Source organism: Accipiter gentilis, chromosome 2 (genome assembly GCF_929443795.1).
Source record: "Accipiter gentilis chromosome 2, bAccGen1.1, whole genome shotgun sequence".
Classification (NCBI taxonomy): Eukaryota; Metazoa; Chordata; class Aves; order Accipitriformes; family Accipitridae; genus Astur; species Astur gentilis.
Window position 1 is genome coordinate 14,576,613 of NC_064881.1, and position 21,127 is coordinate 14,597,739.

The 21,127-nt window shown below is 36.6% G+C and overlaps 1 protein-coding gene across 9 annotated transcripts in view; it reads left to right on the forward strand.

The window, feature by feature from the left end:
* The window catches only part of CHD7 (chromodomain helicase DNA binding protein 7), a 132,595-nt gene that overhangs the window by 94,186 nt on the left and 17,282 nt on the right, over positions 1-21,127 (forward strand). For all 9 annotated transcript variants that reach the window (XM_049820562.1, XM_049820520.1, XM_049820581.1 and 6 more), the window contains 13 exons: positions 1,149-1,232; positions 1,985-2,122; positions 2,219-2,340; positions 2,818-3,061; positions 8,790-8,966; positions 10,448-10,591; positions 12,916-13,171; positions 17,776-17,986; positions 18,526-18,721; positions 18,952-19,119; positions 19,771-19,950; positions 20,238-20,348; positions 20,445-20,650. In XM_049820562.1, the coding sequence (XP_049676519.1) occupies positions 1,149-1,232; positions 1,985-2,122; positions 2,219-2,340; positions 2,818-3,061; positions 8,790-8,966; positions 10,448-10,591; positions 12,916-13,171; positions 17,776-17,986; positions 18,526-18,721; positions 18,952-19,119; positions 19,771-19,950; positions 20,238-20,348; positions 20,445-20,650 (2,237 nt within the window). The remainder of the gene's footprint in view (positions 1-1,148; positions 1,233-1,984; positions 2,123-2,218; positions 2,341-2,817; positions 3,062-8,789; positions 8,967-10,447; positions 10,592-12,915; positions 13,172-17,775; positions 17,987-18,525; positions 18,722-18,951; positions 19,120-19,770; positions 19,951-20,237; positions 20,349-20,444; positions 20,651-21,127) is intronic.

Sequence of the window (21,127 nt, forward strand, 5' to 3'; positions counted from 1 at the left end):
TTGCAAATTAAAAACTTCCAAAAGTCAGAATGGGTTTCTCATTAAGTGCATATGATTGACATATTTTGATAAAATTTACAGGAATTTGGGGGAGGAGGGCTCGATGTGTTGTGCTTCTAGGAGAGTATAGAACATCTATGAACACTATGTCAGAGCATCCAAAATACTTTGAGATGATTATAAAATAGGGTGGCACATATAAAGAACTAGCTACATCATATAATACTAATGCCTAAGAACTAGATTAAATTAACTTTCAAGAGTCCTGATATTTGAGTTTTTAAAGAAGTTAATAAATATGTAATTTGGAATAACAGTACAGTGTATCATGTCATTAAGCAGCAGCATTGTCAAATTTAACATCTCTTCTAAGTGAAGATGCCTGGAATTGCTGCTTTTTTAAATTACTTTGGGGTTTTTTTTAAATCTGTTTCCATGTGGGTCACAAGTTATGGTAGATACTTGGAATTTGTTCCTGTTTTAGAAAAAGCTATCAAAATGTACAGTCTTTAGTCCTTTTGTCTGCCTTTTCTATTGGAGGGGATCTTAAAAGTATAAAATGAAACACAGTGCTTTAGTATGCAAGACAATCTTGTAAGTTGTTGAAGGCATAAGAAAGAACATAACAAATTGTGATTTTGGGGGGGGGTGAAACTGTGTATTCATGCAGTGTTTTTTCTCTGTTTTTGAAATAATAATCTTTGAATCTTGCTTATAAAGCAGTTAGACAATTCCTGTAGTTAAAATAATCCAAAGGCACTTAGTGTACAAGGCTCTAATTTCTTTATTGCAAGCTGTAGTTTTCAAGAATGCTAAATGCATTGCATGCCATAAGCCTTTTCGATTGCTCATTAGTGAATTGTAATTTCACACTTCATTTAAAATATTCTTAAACATTCTCTCACAGTAAAAGGTTTCACACAGTAATTAAGAGGCCCAGTTAACAAAGTCTGAGAAGTCTGATTCCCTCATGGGGAATGATCTTGCTGAATTGTAGCATTTCAATTAACATGTTGAAGTTTGCCAAATATAAATTCTATGTCACCGTGACCCAAAATATTATTACATGGTGAAATATATAATAATTTTTCCTCTCAGGGAGGGCTAATAGAGATATCTTTTATATTTTTGCCTCTCTCCTTGAACAGATTGATGATGAGCTTTTTAATCCAGATTATGTGGAAGTTGATCGAATCATGGATTTTTCACGTAGCACAGATGATAATGGAGAGGTAAACAAAACTTTTAGTGCATTTGTAGTCGGATAGACATTGTGTTTAGAACTTACTGTTTAGAAATGTGAATGTATTAAACACTTCAGAAGCTACCAGCATATATGTGTGTAGAAAATAGGAACATATTTGAGAAAACATTGGCTAATACAGTGATTTCCCTAAAATAAAGGGGTTTCTGTAAGAATTCCAAGCTTATTAATCTGTTGCAGAAGAGGTCATGAATTCACTGTTTCTTACTCTTTAATGACGTGTTCTACAGAACAAGATCACTTTGTCTTCCAGGAGACTCGTTTTTGGTCCTGGGAGAATATAAAGCATCACTGGCAAAGTCAATGTGTCCATATTGCTCTGTCAGTGAATGGTGGGTTGCCTACTAGGAAGTTTCTGATGACACTGACAAGAACAAACAGTTGACGGTTTAAATATGTGGTAAAGCGTGGAAATTGTAACAGTTGGAAAATGAACATTGTTTTACTTTTAAATTTTAGTTTAACCTTAGTAATTTCAAATGTAGTGTTGTGCTTGTTTTGGTGGTAAGCCTGCATTTCCCACATTTTAATCTTACTTCGTTAGGTAGTCAAGGTGTCAGCCTGCTATTTGCTTATCCTTTTGGCTGATTCAGACCTTCGGGCTTGGTAAAGTTTTTTGAATTGTATCTAGCAGATACAATCCTGCAGATGTCCTGTAAAAAAGATTACACTTTTATTCTTTTTAAATTGTGATGTAATCTTATTTTTGTCTTAACAAAGCCTGTAACACATTATCTGGTGAAGTGGTGTTCGCTTCCTTATGAAGACAGCACTTGGGAGCTCAAGCAAGACATCGACCATGCTAAGATCGAAGAATTTGAGAAACTGATGTCTAGGGAGCCAGAAATGGAGCGTGTGGTAAGAATTGGCTCTGTATAGAGGATTTTATTTGAAAATAGTAAAGTAATGTGGTCTTTCAGAAACCACTAATGGGATTTGCTGTATTTGAAACAGGAGCGACCTCCTGCCGATGACTGGAAGAAATCGGAGAGTTCCAGGGAGTATAAAAACAATAACAAACTCAGGGAATACCAGTTGGAGGGAGTAAACTGGCTTCTTTTCAATTGGTACAACACGTACGTAAAATATTGCTAACTGCTGAATCCTGCTTTGGAAGTCTTTTATGGTTTATTTGAAACAATAACCTTTTAAAGTAATCTTCTAAAGGGAGGGTTTAGGATTATTTACATGTCTCATTGTTTACTGTAGGAGTCATATACAAACTAATTTTGAGTGGATAACATATTGTTACATAAAACTTGAATATTTCAGAAAGATTCTTGTGGCAAATGCTTTTGTATATACATGTGTACATGCACACCCCTGCTGCCCCTTCCTCCCCTGTGTGAACTTGAGAGGTACATGAAATGGCTATATCCATGCTTACTGCATGACAAATTATAACATTTATTTAAAATGCAAAAAGATTATGATGTCTTTTGAGTGTATACTTGCCATTCTAGAAAATTCTGTTTTATTCAGTTTAGCTCCTTACTGATTTTCAATGTTTTAAGTTGGGAATAAATAATTTGGACTGTTTTTATTGTTTTCAGACGAAACTGCATTTTAGCAGATGAAATGGGGTTGGGAAAGACTATCCAGTCCATTACGTTTCTCTATGAGATATATTTGAAAGGAATCCATGGTCCTTTCTTGGTTATTGCACCGTTGTCTACAATTCCCAACTGGGAAAGGGAGTTCCGCACCTGGACAGAGTTGAATGTGGTTGTGTATCATGGGAGTCAAGCAAGCCGGCGGACCATTCAGTTGTATGAAATGTATTTCAAAGACCCGCAGGTAAGAACTCTTCATGATTTTTTTTTCTCTTTTTTTATATATGCTCTACTGTTGTTAAATAATCTAAGCATCGATTAAGTTTTTAGTACTGAGTAGTAGGTTTTAACTAATAATGAAGGCATATGTATTAATAAAGAGTGCTTTTTAACAGTAGCCAAGAGATTAACTGGAAATAGAGGAGGACCAAGAGTTACTGAGATGGTGCAACTCTTGTTCAGGGTTTCACCGTTTCATGCAAGGTTTTCATTATTTTGTGTTCCTGAGGAGAGCTGGCAGAAAAGATTCTTAATGGAGAAACTACTTTAATTGTAACTAAGCTTAAAAATCAATCTTTGCCTACCATTCCAGGAAAAGACCAGCTTGCAAAAATTAAACTTGTCAATGCTTCTTCATCAGATTTTATAAGTCATATATATTTTGAATCTGTGTTACTGCACTCATGTTGAATAGTGCTTATGAGAGAAGGAGAGCAGGTATAGAAAAGATTGGGGGTAGAAACAGAAAATTATTTGGAAAACTGAAGCTATAAAGAGCAACAGATCTCTACACTTAAATGCATGGCTTTGCTGAGAGTAGGTAAAAAGGATTGGGGAAAAATAATGTGCATGCATCAAGTGTTGTTGCAAAACAACATAACCCACCTCACTTAATAGAAAAAAAGAATTGAAGTTCAATCTGATTGGATGTATTGTGGAGTATTATTTCCAGCTGAGCTTAAAGAAGTGATAGTGGTGAATTCATATATTTAGATTTTCTGTAAAGCATTTGATTTTATGCCACTGGATATTTTGATTAATAAACTAGAATGATATAAAATCAATATGGCACACATTAAGTGGATTTAAAACTGGCTAACTGATATTTCTCGATGTAATTGTAAATGAGAAATGATTTGCATTTCCAGCGTAGTTCTTCAGGGATTGGTTTGTGTCCATGAGCTATATAACACTTTTATCAATGACCTGAAAGAAAACATAAAATCATTACTGAGGAAGTTTTCAAATGACACAAAGATGGGGAGAGTAGTAAATAATTAACACAGATCATGGATACAGAGTAAGCTGTATTACTTAATAAATTGGATCCAAGCTAACAGTACTCAGAATAGCTAAATATAGGGCTATCTGTGGACAAGGAATAGAGATGATTCTTACAGTAGGAAGAGCTCGGTTCTGGGAAGGCTGCAAGACAAATGCAGATCCTATTGTGTCATGACACATGACCGGTTAAACATGAGTTCATACTGTGAGACTGTGGTTAAAAGGGCTAGTGTAGTGCAAGTGTGTAGGAGGAGAGAAATCTTTATTAAAGAGTAGAGAAGTTACAGCATTCTTCCCTTTGTCAGTAATGTAGTGGGTAGTCCAGTTCTGCCTAGTTCTCACTTCCTGTCCTCAAAAAGAGTGTTGAAAAAACAGAGTCCTTGGAGCAAAGCTATGCGGGTGGTTGCGAGAGAGAAAACACGCTTTTAGAGGGAAAGAACTGAGTAAAAACTGTTTTGAAGGTCTTGACTGGAGCACAACTTGACATGCCATTAGGGCAAACAGAAATAGAATCACACACTTAAATATAGGAGAAAAACACATAGTAATTTGTAGTAACTTCTAGAGATGTAACTTCTAACTACAATTTATAGAAGTTACATCTGTTTGGCCATTTTCTTAGCAATTTATCAAAGAAACTTTCAGAATCATATATGCTGTTGTAAAAGAAGGTTGATTTGAATAACAGTTGCAACACTGAGGTCTAATGGCTTATATGCCGTACGATAGTATACAAATGAACGGGAATTGATTTGTACTTTTTCTGGTTTTAAAACTATTTCTTATCAGAGATAGATGTTTTGTATCAAATTTAAAAATTTGGGTTTATGCAAATACTGTCTCTGCTGAAGTCTTTCCTGTGTTAAAAATCACGTATGTTTGGGGTTTTGTTTGTTTGTTGTTTAAGCAGTGCTTGTTCTCAGTGTGTTCTTCCCCTTAGGATGCAGCAATTATGTAGCATGAAACCTGAAGGAGTGTCATCAGAAAAATCCCCACTTACGGTGCAGGTTCTTAGTGTTATTTTGGCAATATCATTTCATTGATCTAAAGACAACTGAAAGAATCTAAAGCAAGGTGCTGCAGAAAGTTTTGTTCCCACTGTTGCCATATTCTTAACTTGTCTCTTGTAATGACCATGGGAGTCATTTGACCCCATAGCAAGTAATGACAAAGCACTCATGGCACAGAAAAAGGAATCATTTTCTGCTAGCTTTGCTCCCTGAACTGGCTTAAGAGAAGAATCGGAAATTACCATGGTTGGGGATAAAGGAGAAATGGAGTGAACTCGTCCTTTTGCTGGCAGCTAGCTTAGATGTGTTATGAAATCACCTTCTGCATTCCATTCTTTGTAAGACTGTGTCAGTTGTGAAACACATGGTAGAAACTTTATTATGTGAAAAAAGTCTCTTCATGTTCTGACTGAAAGAATCCCGATGTAGTGTTCAGTCTGGCATCCTCTAAAGTACCATCAGTGGGTGTACAATGGGGGATGATAAGGGAGAGAAAGAAGGCAGGCGTTGGCAGTATCATTTCCAGTCTCATTTGCCAAACACATCAACACAGACATCGGCATCTTTGGCTTTTTAGGTCTTAACATGAAAAGAGGCTTTTTGTTTCTCAAAAAGACAATTGAACATTGAGAAAGTATGAGTGGCTTTGAAGGGCAATAATAAAAGACAGCATGCATGAGAAGCACCTACGCCATCTGCAGTAGTGTGATTTTTCAGAGTCAACACTGGTAACCAGAGTCAAGTTGTTGTGAAAAACTAGAGAGTAGTCAATAACAAAATACATTTCTGCAGTGGTGTGACTTCAACACTAAGGACACCATGCTACCAGGGACATTCCCCTAAAATCCCATTCTGCCTTGTTGCTTGTGAGGGTCCCTTGTGAGGGAAGCCTATTCTCGTCTTCTTGAGCAATATAACTGAAAGGTCCTTCTGGGGGCCTTCCCCAGTTGGAATATCAAATAAACCAGTTGCTTTTCTATAGTATTCTACCTCTGAGAAAGAGTTCGGTTGTAGGAGCAGGAAAACTATATGTGCCAAATAAAATTAATGACAGAGCCCTGCGAAAGAGTTGACTTGTTTGTGAGGGAAATTTACTTTGCAGTGTAATGAGGACTAAAAAGAAGAACCACCTGGTTCATGTGTAGAAACAGTTTGATTTTAACTCAAAATAATGCTATTGATGTTCAGGACTTTTTCTAGCTTACCTGGTTCATTCCTTTTGGGCTCAGTGGCTGTTGGCTTAAGAGAGCATTTTTTTGCTTACATGGTTTTCCTTGCTGAGAAGATACTGAGCTATGAACATGTCATCAGCATAGGTTTACCTCAGATATCTGCAAAGAACGGTTAGCATGCAGCAGTTTAAGGAAGTATTTCACCAACAGGGACTCCGTCTTTAACCAAAGATGATGTTGAATTGCGTTTTATAGAGTGGCTGTGACTTAGTTATCCAGATGCCTTCTGGCTGGAATTGGTTAACATGCACATTTCTTGCATCTGTTCTCTTGTTCCTCAAAGTGGAGTCTGAGGTTGGTGGGAAAAGACCATAATAATCTTTCACGGTTCCCACTGGTGGAATGTGCATCTTTTTAGAAGTCCAATTCTTATACACATCCAATTGACCTTCTCAGTTTGTATCTGCTAGGAGGTAATACCCCAAAACATAGCCCAACTTTTATATTCATATCTAATTGTTGTACTTTGTGGCTACCTCTGTTGCTTGAGTTACTTCCAGAAGAAGTTCCCAAACAGAACAGGAAACTGTTACCTATTGGGACGATTGATTTCCTCAAATGGAAGAACTTCTCTGAATAAATAGATATGAAATTCCTGTGGTTCCAACGTCAGAGAGAGAACTTCATTTGGATGTCACACTGAAACAGGATAAATTGATTCCTAGTTGCCCAAGAATGCACCTGTGACAATGCTATAGGTCACTTTCCTGATAGTTTCTACATTTAAATTTCTCAAATGTGACATTAATAGGATTACTTAGGATTCTTTCCCATACTTTCCCAAGTGTTGGAGGCCTAGAACTGTTGAAGAACAACATAATTTACCTTCTAAAGTTCCTGGAACTTTCTGCTTGATTTACTCCTGTGTTCTTCAGTACACCATTTGACTGTCTTGCAAATAATATGAGCTCTTGTGGCAAGACCACTGTGCATATTTTAATGTAAGATTTAGACAACTCTAAATGTATAATCAAGGGTCCCTCTTACTATTTTTGCTTCACCTGGATGTGCTGCTTTATGTAGTGGTCTTTTTTGAAGAGTACTGCTTGCTGTACAGTTGTGAGGTTGCTCATAGAAGTGTTCTCCACTACTTGGAAAGAATCTCCTAAGTTGCATTCTCATATTTTTACAGTTTTGACTGGCTCATGAAAAGGTTACGGTATTTCAATTTGCTGTCTTTGTAAGTTGCCCACTTGGTGTATCTTCATCTTCTGTTTGTTAAGTAACAACTCTTTTTCTTCCTAAGATGATAAATGTTTCTGGACTATGCTGTGAGAAAGCACTGTTGAGCATGTCATTACTTCCTCTGAAATACCCTTGATGTGCATAGGCAGATTTAATGCTGAGTTCAGGGTATCAGGTTTCCAATAATTTTATTGAGTCAGTAGCCAGTTTTGATCCCCACAGTTTGGAGAGGATTATATGCAGGTCACTTATAAAAGGATTGAGACTTGCACATGTTTGAAGGAAGAAATGGTCACCTTACTGTAAAATATCTGTTTCTTTCAAAGTGTATTCAGTATACAACCCATGAGAGTCCTGCTTTGAAAACGTAGAATGGCCTTGAACTTGTGTGATGCCCATCCTTGGACAGTGTTCCTGCACAGGCCCAGTGCCACTGGAGATACCAAGTTAGATTTTTCTTTGAACAATATTGGGAAGAAATACAGCATCATGTCAGAAAGATGCTCATTTCATGATATTGAGTAAAGTTTATTCAGGGCAATTTTTTGAAACAGAATCTTAGTATCAGCCCTGAAAACAAGACCCTCAATTAACCACATAAATAGTGAATATGGTGCCAGACATCAAATAAATCATCCTGTTGAACTTTCCTTAACATTACAAACTATCAAGGAAATGTATGCAGGGTTATACATTCTCCATTTAAGAGTTCAGAGATTTGCTTCTTTTCAAAGCTGTTTACTAGAATTGTAGGTGTTTTGGATACTCAATTTCTACCAGGAAAAAATTACTGTTTATTGAGAGCAAAATATTCTAATAGTCATAAAAATGAAGCCTGAATGCTCTTCTGGCTTATTTGGATTGTCTGGGAGGACCATCACATATATTTGATTTAAAAGAAAAAAGAAAATTCTCTTGACAAAGTCTGAAAACCTTATTTGAATATTGCAGCACTACATTAATGCTTCAAGGCATTAGTATAATCCATATGAATTACATCTGAAATACTTGTATAACGTCTTTGTAATGAATATGCAGTGATTCTGTGGGCCTTTTTACAGGATTAAAAACATAGCTAGCATGAAGCCAGTAGTAAACTTAGACATTTATATTCTCTCATTGAGTCAGCATTAATGACTTCATTTACTTAAAATATCTTGCCCATTGTACTGTTCTGTATTTTTAAAGAATGGATTTTGAAGATTAAACAAATGTATTTCTTTTTTTTGCCAGGGAGTTTAACTTTTGCTGTTCTTTTTAGGGTCGCGTGATAAAGGGGTCCTACAAGTTCCATGCCATTATCACAACATTTGAAATGATCTTGACTGACTGCCCGGAGCTGCGTAACATTCCATGGCGTTGCGTGGTCATCGATGAGGCCCACAGGCTGAAAAACAGGAATTGTAAGCTTTTGGAAGGACTCAAGATGATGGACCTGGTCAGTGCATACATCTCTTACATTTGTGTCTTCTGTATTTTTATTACTCCTGATTTATGGTTTCATCAAAAAGTAAAATAAAAGGTTCTTCTCAAGTAAAATCATCAAGTGCTAAGAAGAATGAGGGAATGCAGCTGAGAAAGTCTTTAAAATACCTGGAAGCATATGCATATCTTCAGTTTTGGAGTACTGATGTATCATAAGTCTCTTCACTGGTTTAGACCTAGAATTATGTGGGCTCTGTTAAGAGAAGATAAATTTGTTCTTTCCTTTCTCTCTTTTCATGTGACGTACTCCATAGTCACTTCTTCACATAGATGTTTATTTAAAGGTTTAATGTGGTTAGGTGGTCAGATATGGATGCAAGAGTTAAACTGTTCTGCGTTAATATCAGCTCTAATGTTAATTTGTTGTGTGGCCATAAGGATGTTCTTTCAGGCTGACTAAGAAACGGAAAAGTGAGTTGGTTTCTGATGTTGCATAGATATGTATTATGTTATGTGCACAAAATATGTGTATTAAGCACACAGAAAAAAGAAGATAATGGTTTTTAAAGGTATTTACCATTTAAAAGGCAAAATAATTATTTTCGTGTGTGTGTGTTCAGAAGATTCTTTAAAAATGTGAGAGACATGCAGTCATGCTAACACCTGGAACTCAAAACCTGTTATTTCTGATAAGAATAAAGCAGCATAAACATCATCTTACACAAGCAGTGGTGACCTATAGGTCACTTTTAGTTTCTTTTCCTCTGCTTGTTAAACAGTACTTTTCTTGAGGGAGTCTTGGGGCTTAAGGAATGAAAGTTTATAAATATGCTTTATACAATTTATTTATTATAGTTGCTATTAGAGGAAAGCTGAGCTTACAGGTGTGGCTACAGATGGAGATACAGAACTTCTCACTCCAGTTCTTGTTCTACTACTAAATTAATGTTTGATGTTGGGCTAGTTGCTTAACCTCTCTAGGCTTCTCCTCTAAACCAATATGCAACTTTTCCTCTTGTGTCTGCCAGGATCATGCTCTGTTGTGTGTAGATGAAAAGTAGGACTCTGCTTCGGGTTTCCTATGTTAGAAACTTACACCTGCCCTGGAGAGACTAATGCACTGAGATCTCTTGGTGGTGTAGTAAACTGATGGATTTATACTGGAAGTGATGGGAAGTTTAGCTGTTACTGTGCCATTTAAAGTTCATTATATTTGTGAAAGGTCTGGGATGTTGTGGATCAGTAAAATCTCTTCTTGTATCTAGAGGACTTCTGAAGATGCTTAAGTAGTGAAGTTATTTTTCTGGGCTATCGCTGAAGGAAGGCCAGAATACTAGTTAGAAATGTCTTGAAAAGAGCTATGTGTAAGTAGTTGGAGGAATGGACAGGAAGCAAAGATGAGAGATACAGGGGAAAAAAGAGATAATTTTATGTATTTCTCCATTGAAAATTAATTTAGATGGATTCATAGGCAATTATTTCTTAATCATTCAGGAACATAAAGTGCTGCTTACTGGAACCCCTTTGCAAAATACAGTAGAAGAGCTGTTTAGCTTGCTTCACTTCTTGGAACCAGGTCGCTTCCCATCAGAAACAACATTCATGCAAGAATTTGGTGATCTGAAAACTGAAGAACAGGTAAACTTCTCCTGCACACTTACTTTTCTATTTAGATATTGTGAATTTATCTATTTTATTGTTTTTACAAGTAATGCCTATTTACTTTTTGGAAGACCACAGTAGTTTTATCCCTGGTTTTTTATTTGTTTTCATTTTCTGAAGTTTTTTCCTTTTGATCAGAAGTCATTTTGCCTTATCACTAGTTTTTATCTTTTGTCCATTGGTCATGCAGAAATAGGGAAAGTTTCCTCTTGTTAAAATGCAGTGGTTAAACATGAGGGTGGGGTGTCTTGTAACAGTTGCTGGATGAAAATACTTCTAGAATTGCTTGTTCACTCTTAAGAGAATTAACTTGTCAGTTGACATTCTTAAGCATCAGTATCAGAATGAGGAGACTGTCCTCTGTAATTTCTGCAGGAGTTAACATCTGAGAGTTTTATCAGTGACTTCTGTGCAAACAGGAACATGTTTGAAACCTAGTTTAGCAAGACGCAACCAAATGGAGGGAGAGTCTTTTGACTGACTCAAACAGATTTCTCAAGCTGTGCAATAAAACAAGTGCATAAATCAATGCAAACTGAAAGACCCTCAATGCAGCATGGTTTAGATCTAAAATGTAAAAGCTTCTGATGATCATACATAAAACTTAAATTTCTTCTTGTATGTACGGAAAAGTTTTAAAAAGTCAATAGATAACAGTCAAATCGCCTTAATATTAGGAATAAACTGAAGCATGGCATCTTAATTTAGGAACCTTAATTTGGCCCTTTCCACCCTATGATAATCTAATGTCATGATTGCATGCATTTTTGTATGTGACTTATGTTGGTTTTGTCTGAAAATTCAATTTCTGGTATTTCTAACTTTTGACTGCTTGAATTTATTAACTTTCTTTAAGAGCAACTATTCCATAGGTAATAGTCTAAATTACAAAACAGCTCTCCCTCCAGTCCCTTACCTCCTGGAAGAATCGTAGTGTGTCCTGAGGGAATCATAGGATATGTTTCCACAGATTGTGCAGGCAATTGCATGCCAGTCAGAATGGACTCTGACCTGATTGGAAGTGAGCCAGCTCTGATCCAGAAGCCATGTAGTCCCGTTAATATAGTGTTTGAGCTGGAGTTAATATATCCTAACTCTCAGCATAGCTTTCGTCTGGCCAGCTCAAAATGTCAGCAGAGCAGAACTGGAAATTTTTGAAGCCATACGTGGAAATATCACTAAAATAATGCCATCAGCTGTTAGCAGAATTGGAGCTTGTATTGCTTGGGCCAAAAAGTTTTGGAAGAAGTGCATTCTCTGCTGACAAACCATTAGATGTTTTGGAATTTGATATATCTTTCAAGTGATGGAAGAGATAATGTGTTAATGACTTGGGTTTTCTCCACCATTCCTTGCAGTCCTTTTCTTTTTTTTTTTAATTGTTCATCCCTCCGTACTAATTTGTCTTTTTTCTCCTGAAGTTGCTTTATTACTAAGGGAATGATGTGAATTCAGGAGAAAGTGTCTTTTGTTCATGTTTCTGCTATGCAGCTCTGCATCAGGAGATGATGACCTATTTCGGGGTGAATTATCAGCTCTTCAGCACTGAGGTGGTTTGTACTTTGAGAGACAACCTAAAGCAGCCTAAATACCAGTCTTTTTCTATATGGAATATGTTTGAGCTTTTTATGTAAGGGACTTTACAAAAACTTGACAAAACTTAGCTAATTTTTTTGAGGAAAATGGGCATTTCTTCGCCTGTCCCCTATTTAGGATGTGTCTTAAAGTATATGCTGCAAAACCTGGAGACACTTAAAAATTACCAGTGTGTTAAAAACTTACAGAAATAAGTTGTTTTCATTTTGAGACAAAGCCTAAATAGTTTTCTACTTAAGTGGATATCAAAACTAGGGAAATAAGAAAAGAATGAGAAGCAGATATATAAAGGGAAAAAATAACCATTAAACGCTGTGTTTAGTGGTTAGAAGTTAACTGGAAAGCTTGATCTTACAGTCAGATTTGCTTATATACTTGTGCTTGCTTAGGGTTAGCTTTGCATGACTGGTGTGCAGTACTGTCCTTGTCTAGAAGGGTAGTCCTAAGTGAGGTCTGTTTAATAAACAGAAGGGTTTATTAAACAGAAGGGTTGCACACTAAGAATTGACTTTAGACATATGTATGTTACTGAGTTAACAAGGATAACTCAGTCTCTGGGTCACTGAGGAACGATTTTTTTACAAATGTTCTCTACTTGGGATCTGAGGTAGGAAACAAGGTTTTTAGAATTAAGGACATCGAAAAATAAATATTTGAAGCCTTGCAGTTTTAATTCAGTTATTTATTAAACGTATATTTCCTAGGTGCAAAAACTCCAAGCTATTTTGAAGCCAATGATGCTGAGACGTCTCAAGGAGGATGTAGAAAAGAACTTGGCCCCCAAAGAGGAGACCATCATTGAAGTTGAACTGACAAATATTCAGAAGAAATACTATCGTGCTATTCTTGAAAAGAATTTCACATTTCTTTCCAAGGGTGGAGGTCAGGCAAATGTACCTAATCTTTTAAACACTATGATGGAACTAAGAAAATGCTGCAATCATCCATACCTTATTAATGGTAGGCCACCTGTTTTTCTCCTCATTCAAAAAATGGTTGTAAGGAAGTTCAGTAAGTTAGAAATTCTATTCTAGTGTGTCTTTTTTATTTATTAATTTATTTTAAGTCGAAAAGTGAGATACCTTTTAGGCATTTGCTAGCCAGGACAGCATTGCTTTTGAAGACATCTGTGCTGCTTTTTCCAAGGCTTCCTAGCCCTGACAGAGTTAGTGTTGGGATTAAAAGTTTTCCTTTCTGTTATTTCTGACGAACAAGACTTCAGTTATCATGCAGGTTGTTGGATGCTGGCATAAATATGGCAAAATTTTCTTCAGAGTTATAGTTAGCTGTTACTAATTTTCTTGCCATAGAACATTTTGAGATAGTACCTTAAAATTTCTGAATAAAACTTGTGGGGTAAGAAGTGATGAGGCCTGCTTTTGTGGCCACGTGTTGACAGTTCATTTTGCTAATTTAACTAGTCAGAAAAAGATTTGTATGAATGTTGTCTTAGACTTTAATGACAAATACTGTTTTACAGTGTATTGGTTTTAGATCAGGATTATCTATGGCAAGTTCTATAGAATCATAGAATATCTCAAGTTGGAAGGAACCTATAAGGATCATCAAGTCTAACTCCCTGCTCCTTGCAGGGCTACTAAAGCTCAATCATATGACTAAGAGCATCATCCTGTTGTGGTGCCATGACAACTTACCTGGGGACCCTGTTCCAGTGATGGACCATATGATGAACCAGCTAGCTATAGCTGCCTGAAGTATGCTAAACTTGTATGTGTTGGTCACATCAAATCTTCCCTTTGAGGGTGTAACACAAGCCTCTGTACAGGGTTGCATTCTACTAGTTTGTTTCCCAACTCTTCTTCCTTACTGTATATGATTTATGCTATGTTTGGTTTAATGCTGGTTATAAGCTTCATGATGAAAGACTGTTTTATTCAAGAGCCATATGTGATTTCAGGGTTTTTTTATTGTATGACTTCCATATTGCAGTGCTTATGGTTTTTTCTTGACATTTTTTGTTTAAATGGAGGGTGGAAATGCTTAAACTGATTCACGAAATGACATCTCATTATATTTCATGCACAAGTAATTATTCCAAAGACTTGATACAGGGTTACTCCAAAGTACTTCAGCACAGCCATGCTGGTGGGCTGCTCAGATTCTAAACTGAGATGAGCTTACAGTACAGTAGCTTTGTGGTTCTGCTGTAGGGTTTTTTTGTTTGTTGGTTCTTTGTTTTAAGTTAACCCATTATATAAATGGGTTTACCAGAAAATAGTTGAGGATGTTCAGGTTATGAGCTTCTGACCTTGATGCTTTTTACATTTCTTGGTTTTCAGCTAGTTTTAAACTTGCCATTATTTTTCCTTTTTTTCACGTTTGCTAAAAGAAATAAACTGAATATTTTGCTGTTACTTTGTTTTGTCTAATAGAGTTCATGAATAGTGCTTGCAATGTTGTCTACAAAAGTGATTTTTCCTTACAAGTCTTGTATCATTTTGCGTCTGATAGAAGACTGCTGAAGTCCATGTGGCACTATAGAAAATTCCAAGTATTTTTTGATGACTGTATCTTAACCCTAATAAAAAGGGAGGTGGGTTTGTCTCTTGAACACTTTCGCCTTTATAACATTTTTGTGACTTTTCAACATTTGGACTTTCTTGGTGTCATGCAGCACCATGGCAGGTGGGTCAAGCCTTCTGATTTGAGGGAAAAATAAATAAATCCTATTATTAGTATGGAAATGGAACTAAACAAGTATGTACTTTGTAGTTCTAGGACAGAAAATAGTCGTACATCCTGTAGTTGTCTGAGCCTGAGGTTTTATTTTGTTGATCAATAATTAACGTCTTTGTACTTAGAGTGCTGGCACGAGTTTATTGTAGTTCTACCAAGAGGTCTTGCAGTGCTAGTACATAATATTGCATAGTGTTCTCCCAATGAATGATTTGTTGCAGTAGCAAGTTCTCGAGACTTAACTGCTTTTATAAAGGTGTCTCTGAACCCTTCTCATTTTCTTCCAAGTTTATAGGTTTTGTGAGCAAGCAGTAGTGCATGTGTACTTGAATACGCAAGTAGAACACTGCATGTTTTTTTCTGCATAAAAGTTGCAAGCAAGTCTTCTAGATGATCTTCAGTTAAGAGCCATAGAAGGTTATATGATGGTAGTAGTATGGAAGGAGTTGAATGTAGAGTGGGTTTTTTTGTTTGTATCTTGGCTGGTAGATCTGTTCTCTGGCTGGGAGAATGGTGGTCTGCTGAGACTGTCTTTGAGTAGACTTTTAGAGGGAGTTACTGCATTTTGTGTATTCTCCAACCAACTTGGACAAAGCATTATCTGTCATTCTTCTTAGCAATGGACTCCTTGTTTTCTCCATAGCAACCATTCTCAAGTGTTCATACATCATTCCTCTTTCTCTGTCTCCAAGAGCCAGCAGTGAGGAGTGCCTCTCTCCTTACCCTACAGTGCTGAACATTGGAAAGGTTTCTTATTCTGTTCCTTATGGCCTCTTGAGCCCTGGAACCCTCTCCTAGTTAAGAGTGAAAGTGGAGGTTTCCCTGATGGACCAAGCACACGTTCAAATACCTTCCTTTCATCCCCTACTAAAAATCAGCTATGATAGGAACTAGTGTTACAGACCTACAGGTACTACATCAAGTAAATTTTGGGTAACAGGCTACTCGGTGTACATCACTTTATAGCAACTGAAGTAGAAATGAAAAAGACAGGGCAGTCCTTTACAGGGTTTAGCTAGGATAAGGTTATTGAAAGAGCAGATTTTTGGAGGTTATGATCTGTTATGGAAGTGAGTCTTGCTAAGACCAAACTCTGATACTGAAAAGTCACCGTTTGTTAGACCTGTTTGAGGGTTTGTTGTGGTGGGCTTGGCTTAGGTGGTTTGCTTTTGCAGATGCTGTGTTTTCATACTGGTTTACTTCGTAGTAGTGAAACTTCAATTTGGATATGGCCGTTGAGTAAGAAATAAATGATGTAACCAAGAAAGATCACTGAAGTTACTGTATATGAACTACTCGATAGCCTACTATATCCTGAAACTGCCTAAGCTCAGTACAGAATCTTGAGGTTTAGTACCCAAAATTCTGCCTGTTTTACAAGATGGGAAGTGATATAATTGAAGGGAACTTGAAGGAGTGTCTGATTGTACTATTTTCACAAGAGTTTAATTTTCTTATGTGCAAACCATTAGGATCAGTAATGCTTGGAGTAGGGAATCCAGAGAAGGAAAATTCAGGGATGTAAAAGTACCTTCAAGTATGGTCACATCTTGAGTCCGTTAAGTTCCATAAAAGCTAGTAGTGCAAACGTATTTAGTAATATGAAACTGTCAGACAGCCTGCTTAGGGGAGTATCTAGTTAAGACACCACATTACAGTAGGCACTGAATCAGCGATCACACAGGGAGGGTGCGTTTGCGTGTTTGTTTACAGGTATCTACTTAGAACTGGGATATGAGATGCTCAGCAGAAGCCTGGCAGTACGCTGTTCTTCCTTCCCTCCCCCAACCCTCTCACCTTTCCTTGTGTTATTCAAAAGCGGTATTGAGGCTGATTGTTATACAAACCAGAAATACTTTATAAACTACATTTTAAAAAAAAATAATAATAAAATCAGAGGGACTGAAAAAGACAGCCCTAAAAGGGGGTTTATCTGGATGTAAAATAAGCTTAGAATGAAGACTCCTAACCTTTTACATGGCCAAGAATAGTAAACAGATAATTCCTGGAATAGTCCACTGTTTGTAGAAGTGACATTAAAAAAATGGAATAAAAGCATAGGAGAGGTTGAAGAGAAAACTTGAACTTAGTCTGTAGTCTTCAGGTAATGAGCAGGACTAGGAAATACTTGCTACTACTACTGTGCATATCATTCATATGCAAAGGAATTGGTAAGAAAGAACTTTTGACTAATTCTGGAAAGAATATATACATGGAATAGCTTCATCAAACCGAACAAAAAACATACATTCAGGGAGAAAAGAAAGCTAAAGAGAAGGTAAAATAATTATTTCACAGCTGCATATTTCCACCACCACCCCCCTCCCCAAAACTAGTTTTTTCATTGCTTGGATTTTAATTCTATAATTAATAATAGAAGGAGCAGGTCCAGGTCATGCCCGTGTTTAAGCCTGGTTTTGGTTTTGGAGGCACAGATCTCAAATGTGATTTGTATTCTCTGTATTTTCCTGTGGAAATGAGATTTTTTTTTTTCTTTAATGTTGCATTTTAAACAGAAAATCCATTTGATCATTTGGAATATGGTTTACTTTTTCATCTTTTTTTTCTTAATTTTTCATAAGTTTGTGTGCATCAAATAGTTGTATGAATTTATTTAGGAAAGGGTTTACTCCCGTTTAAAAGATTAAAAAAAAAAAAAAAAAGAAAAACCTGCTCAAAGTTACTTTTTATTTATGCTATATTTGTGTATATGTTTGCCTTAAATTTAAGCTTAATATTTCTTATAAATGTTTATTCACATAATGCTTAAAACATTCCTGCAATTTCTATAGGGTATTGAAGGCGAGCTCATTGTTTATTAATAAAACCCTTTGCAGTGTTCATGTATTGCTGTCCAATCTTTGCAGGTGCTGAAGAGAAAATTTTGGAAGAGTTTAAAGAAACACACAATGCCGACTCTCCAGATTTTCAGCTCCAGGCAATGATCCAGGCTGCTGGCAAGCTAGTACTGATTGACAAGCTGCTGCCAAAACTGAAGGCTGGTGGCCACAGGGTGCTTATCTTTTCCCAGATGGTGCGCTGCTTGGACATACTGGAAGACTACCTCATTCAAAGACGGTGAGAGCAACAATATAATACAATTCTAAATAAACTGTGCTTTCCTCAGTGGCCACAGTATTTAACCTGTGAGTAATCCATATTGAAAAAGGATGAAATTCGAACACTTTACAGTATTTTCAGTAGCTATCTGACTAAAGGGAAAAGCATACCTGTAAGCTGCAAGGACTGAGATTTTTTCTTTCAGGTGAATACAAAGTGACCTCACGTGGGGAACTTTAAACCTCTTAGTTTTCTACTCAGTTAAATGTTTTGTACTCTGTTAAATGTTTTGGTGGCTGTAGAGTTTTTTAGCTTAAGCCTGAACGTTTATTTCATTCTTTGGAGAGAAAGTCTGTTCTTTACCAAAAGGCACAAAGCAGGAGACAAAGTAGTATGTCTTCCACTGATGAAGTTAGTGGATGCAGGAACAGTCACTCAGTTTGTTGTAGTTCTTTTGACCCTATAGTAGCATATTTTCCTTTTTTTTTAATTGCATATTCGTACAAAGAAACAATGCGTTGCAGTAAAGTTCTCCTTATAATGTGTCTTTATTTCAGGTACCCATATGAACGAATTGATGGCCGAGTAAGAGGCAACTTGCGTCAGGCAGCTATTGACAGGTTTTCAAGACCTGATTCCGATAGGTTTGTTTTCCTGCTGTGTACAAGGGCAGGAGGTTTAGGCATTAATCTTACTGCTGCTGATACCTGCATCATTTTTGATTCAGACTGGAACCCCCAAAATGACCTCCAGGTAAAGTTACAAGAGATGATTTTATTGAAAAGTTTTCTTTTGTCTTCTTGCTGTGAAATTTTCGTTACCTACAAGAGAAATTATCCATTTTCCTTCTCTTAAAAGCATAAAGATTATTATTTATATTGAAACCAGTAACTTCTAAAGTAAGTTCTCTGTATTGATTATTTTGATATTTTTTTTTCTTCCTTTTGTCACCTGTAACTGAGTATCTGTCTTTGTTTCATCAGGCTCAAGCACGATGTCACAGAATAGGACAGAGCAAATCAGTGAAAATTTACCGGTTGATAACAAGGAATTCTTATGAAAGGGAAATGTTTGACAAAGCTAGCTTGAAACTTGGCCTTGATAAGGCTGTGCTACAATCTATGAGCGGAAGAGAAAACGCTACAAATGGGGTGAGAATTAATATATTAAAGTGCATGATCAACAAATGCTACAAATGTGTAATGCTTTTCTTGCTTGTTTGTATTTTAGCTGGAGAACAGTGGTGTTCAGATGGAGTATGGCATGTATTTTAAAGTAGGGTTAATTAAGTGCAAGGCTACATGAACTAACTCAGCCTATCTAATGGCTCACTTATTGCCAAAAGGGGGCGGGTGGAGTCATGTTCCCTCAATCTTCATCCATTCTCATCATTCCACCCTTCACATTATGTTGATCCTGGCAGTTTTGGGAGTTCTAGTCAGCTTTTTCTGGTCTAGCCTTTTTGCTTTGGACTTCTTTGCTTTAGCTTTTTATCAGGTTAGTAAGTTAAATCTGCTCGCAGGAGGCGTTTAGCAGTCATCAGAGCTAAAGGGATTCAGTGACAATGAATTATTAAATTGTTTAAACCACTCAAATAACCTCAACCTAAGAATTTTGTTGTTCGTATTCTTTTAAAGGTGACTTCAGCATGAATGTTTAATTGACCGACACCAGATTATCTTAGAGTTTCAGTTCTTAAAATGCTAAATAAGAGGACAGTCAGTCTGATTATGCTGGTTGATTTTACATTGGCTGATGTCAAAAAAACCCCTCAACCCAAAGCCTTCTCTTGCATGTTACAGGTGCAACAGCTTTCTAAGAAAGAAATAGAAGATCTTCTTCGAAAGGGGGCATATGGTGCTCTGATGGATGAGGAAGATGAAGGGTCTAAGTTTTGTGAAGAGGATATTGATCAGATTCTCTTAAGGCGAACACACACAATTACTATTGAATCTGAAGGAAAAGGCTCAACATTTGCAAAGGTGTGCATTGACATTCAGAGGAAAATTAATCAAATGTGACCAGGATAGATGAAAGTGGTATTAAATTGCCTTCTATGTCAATTTAGTTTTTCAATGTACTTGTCTCAGATACTTTCCTCACAAATGTTGGGATAACTGTATTTCCAGTCATGATAGTTTCCAAGCTTACCTTTTTTTTCTTGAAACTATCATTTTGTAAGTCCTAAGTATTGTATTTACCAGTGAAAACAGATGTTCTTTGTAGCATACAGATAAGAAACCAATGCATGTGTTTTCACATCTACTAGGCTAGTTTTGTTGCATCTGGGAACAGGACAGACATTTCCTTGGATGACCCTAATTTTTGGCAGAAGTGGGCAAAGAAAGCTGAGCTGGATATTGATGCTTTAAATGGAAGGGTAAGAGCTTTATGATAGCTCCTAGTACAATTAAATTGAAGATTTCCACACCACACCCCCCCCACCTAAATTTCTACATTTTCACTTTCATTTTAGAATAACCTAGTTATAGATACACCAAGAGTAAGAAAGCAAACCAGACTCTACAGTGCAGTCAAAGAGGATGAACTGATGGAGTTTTCAGACCTGGAAAGTGATTCTGAAGAAAAGCCTAGCACAAAGCCCCGTAGGCCTCAGGACAAATCACAGGGTTATGCAAGAAGTGAATGTTTCAGGGTTGAGAAGAACTTGTTGGTTTATGGGTAAGGATATACAGATTAAATATACTGATTGTGGCTAAAGAACTGAAAATATGGAAATTATATATAGTAAATAACTCATCCTTCTCTTGGACACATTCACATAATCTCTTTACTGTGTAGCCTTTACCTCATTGCACTGTAGACATGCCAGTGAGATTTTAAGTTGCAATATATATAAATTGCTTATATATCTGTTGTTTAGCTTAAAGTATCTAAGTATCTCACAGATGGCTATGAGCTCACTGGTAAGATATGTAGTTCTGTGATGACAGAATATTTGTTTCTGGTTTCTTACACTGTAAAGAATTCCTGAGTTACCAAGGTTTAATCTTTTCTAAGTGTTGTGGAGAATAACAAAGAGTATTTGTAAAGAAGAACGTGGCTGTGAAATCAACAGTCAGTCTAGAGGTTTTCAACATAGATTCTGGTATTTGGCACCACTTAAGTTCAGCTGTTTGACACTTTATATTTTTCCCC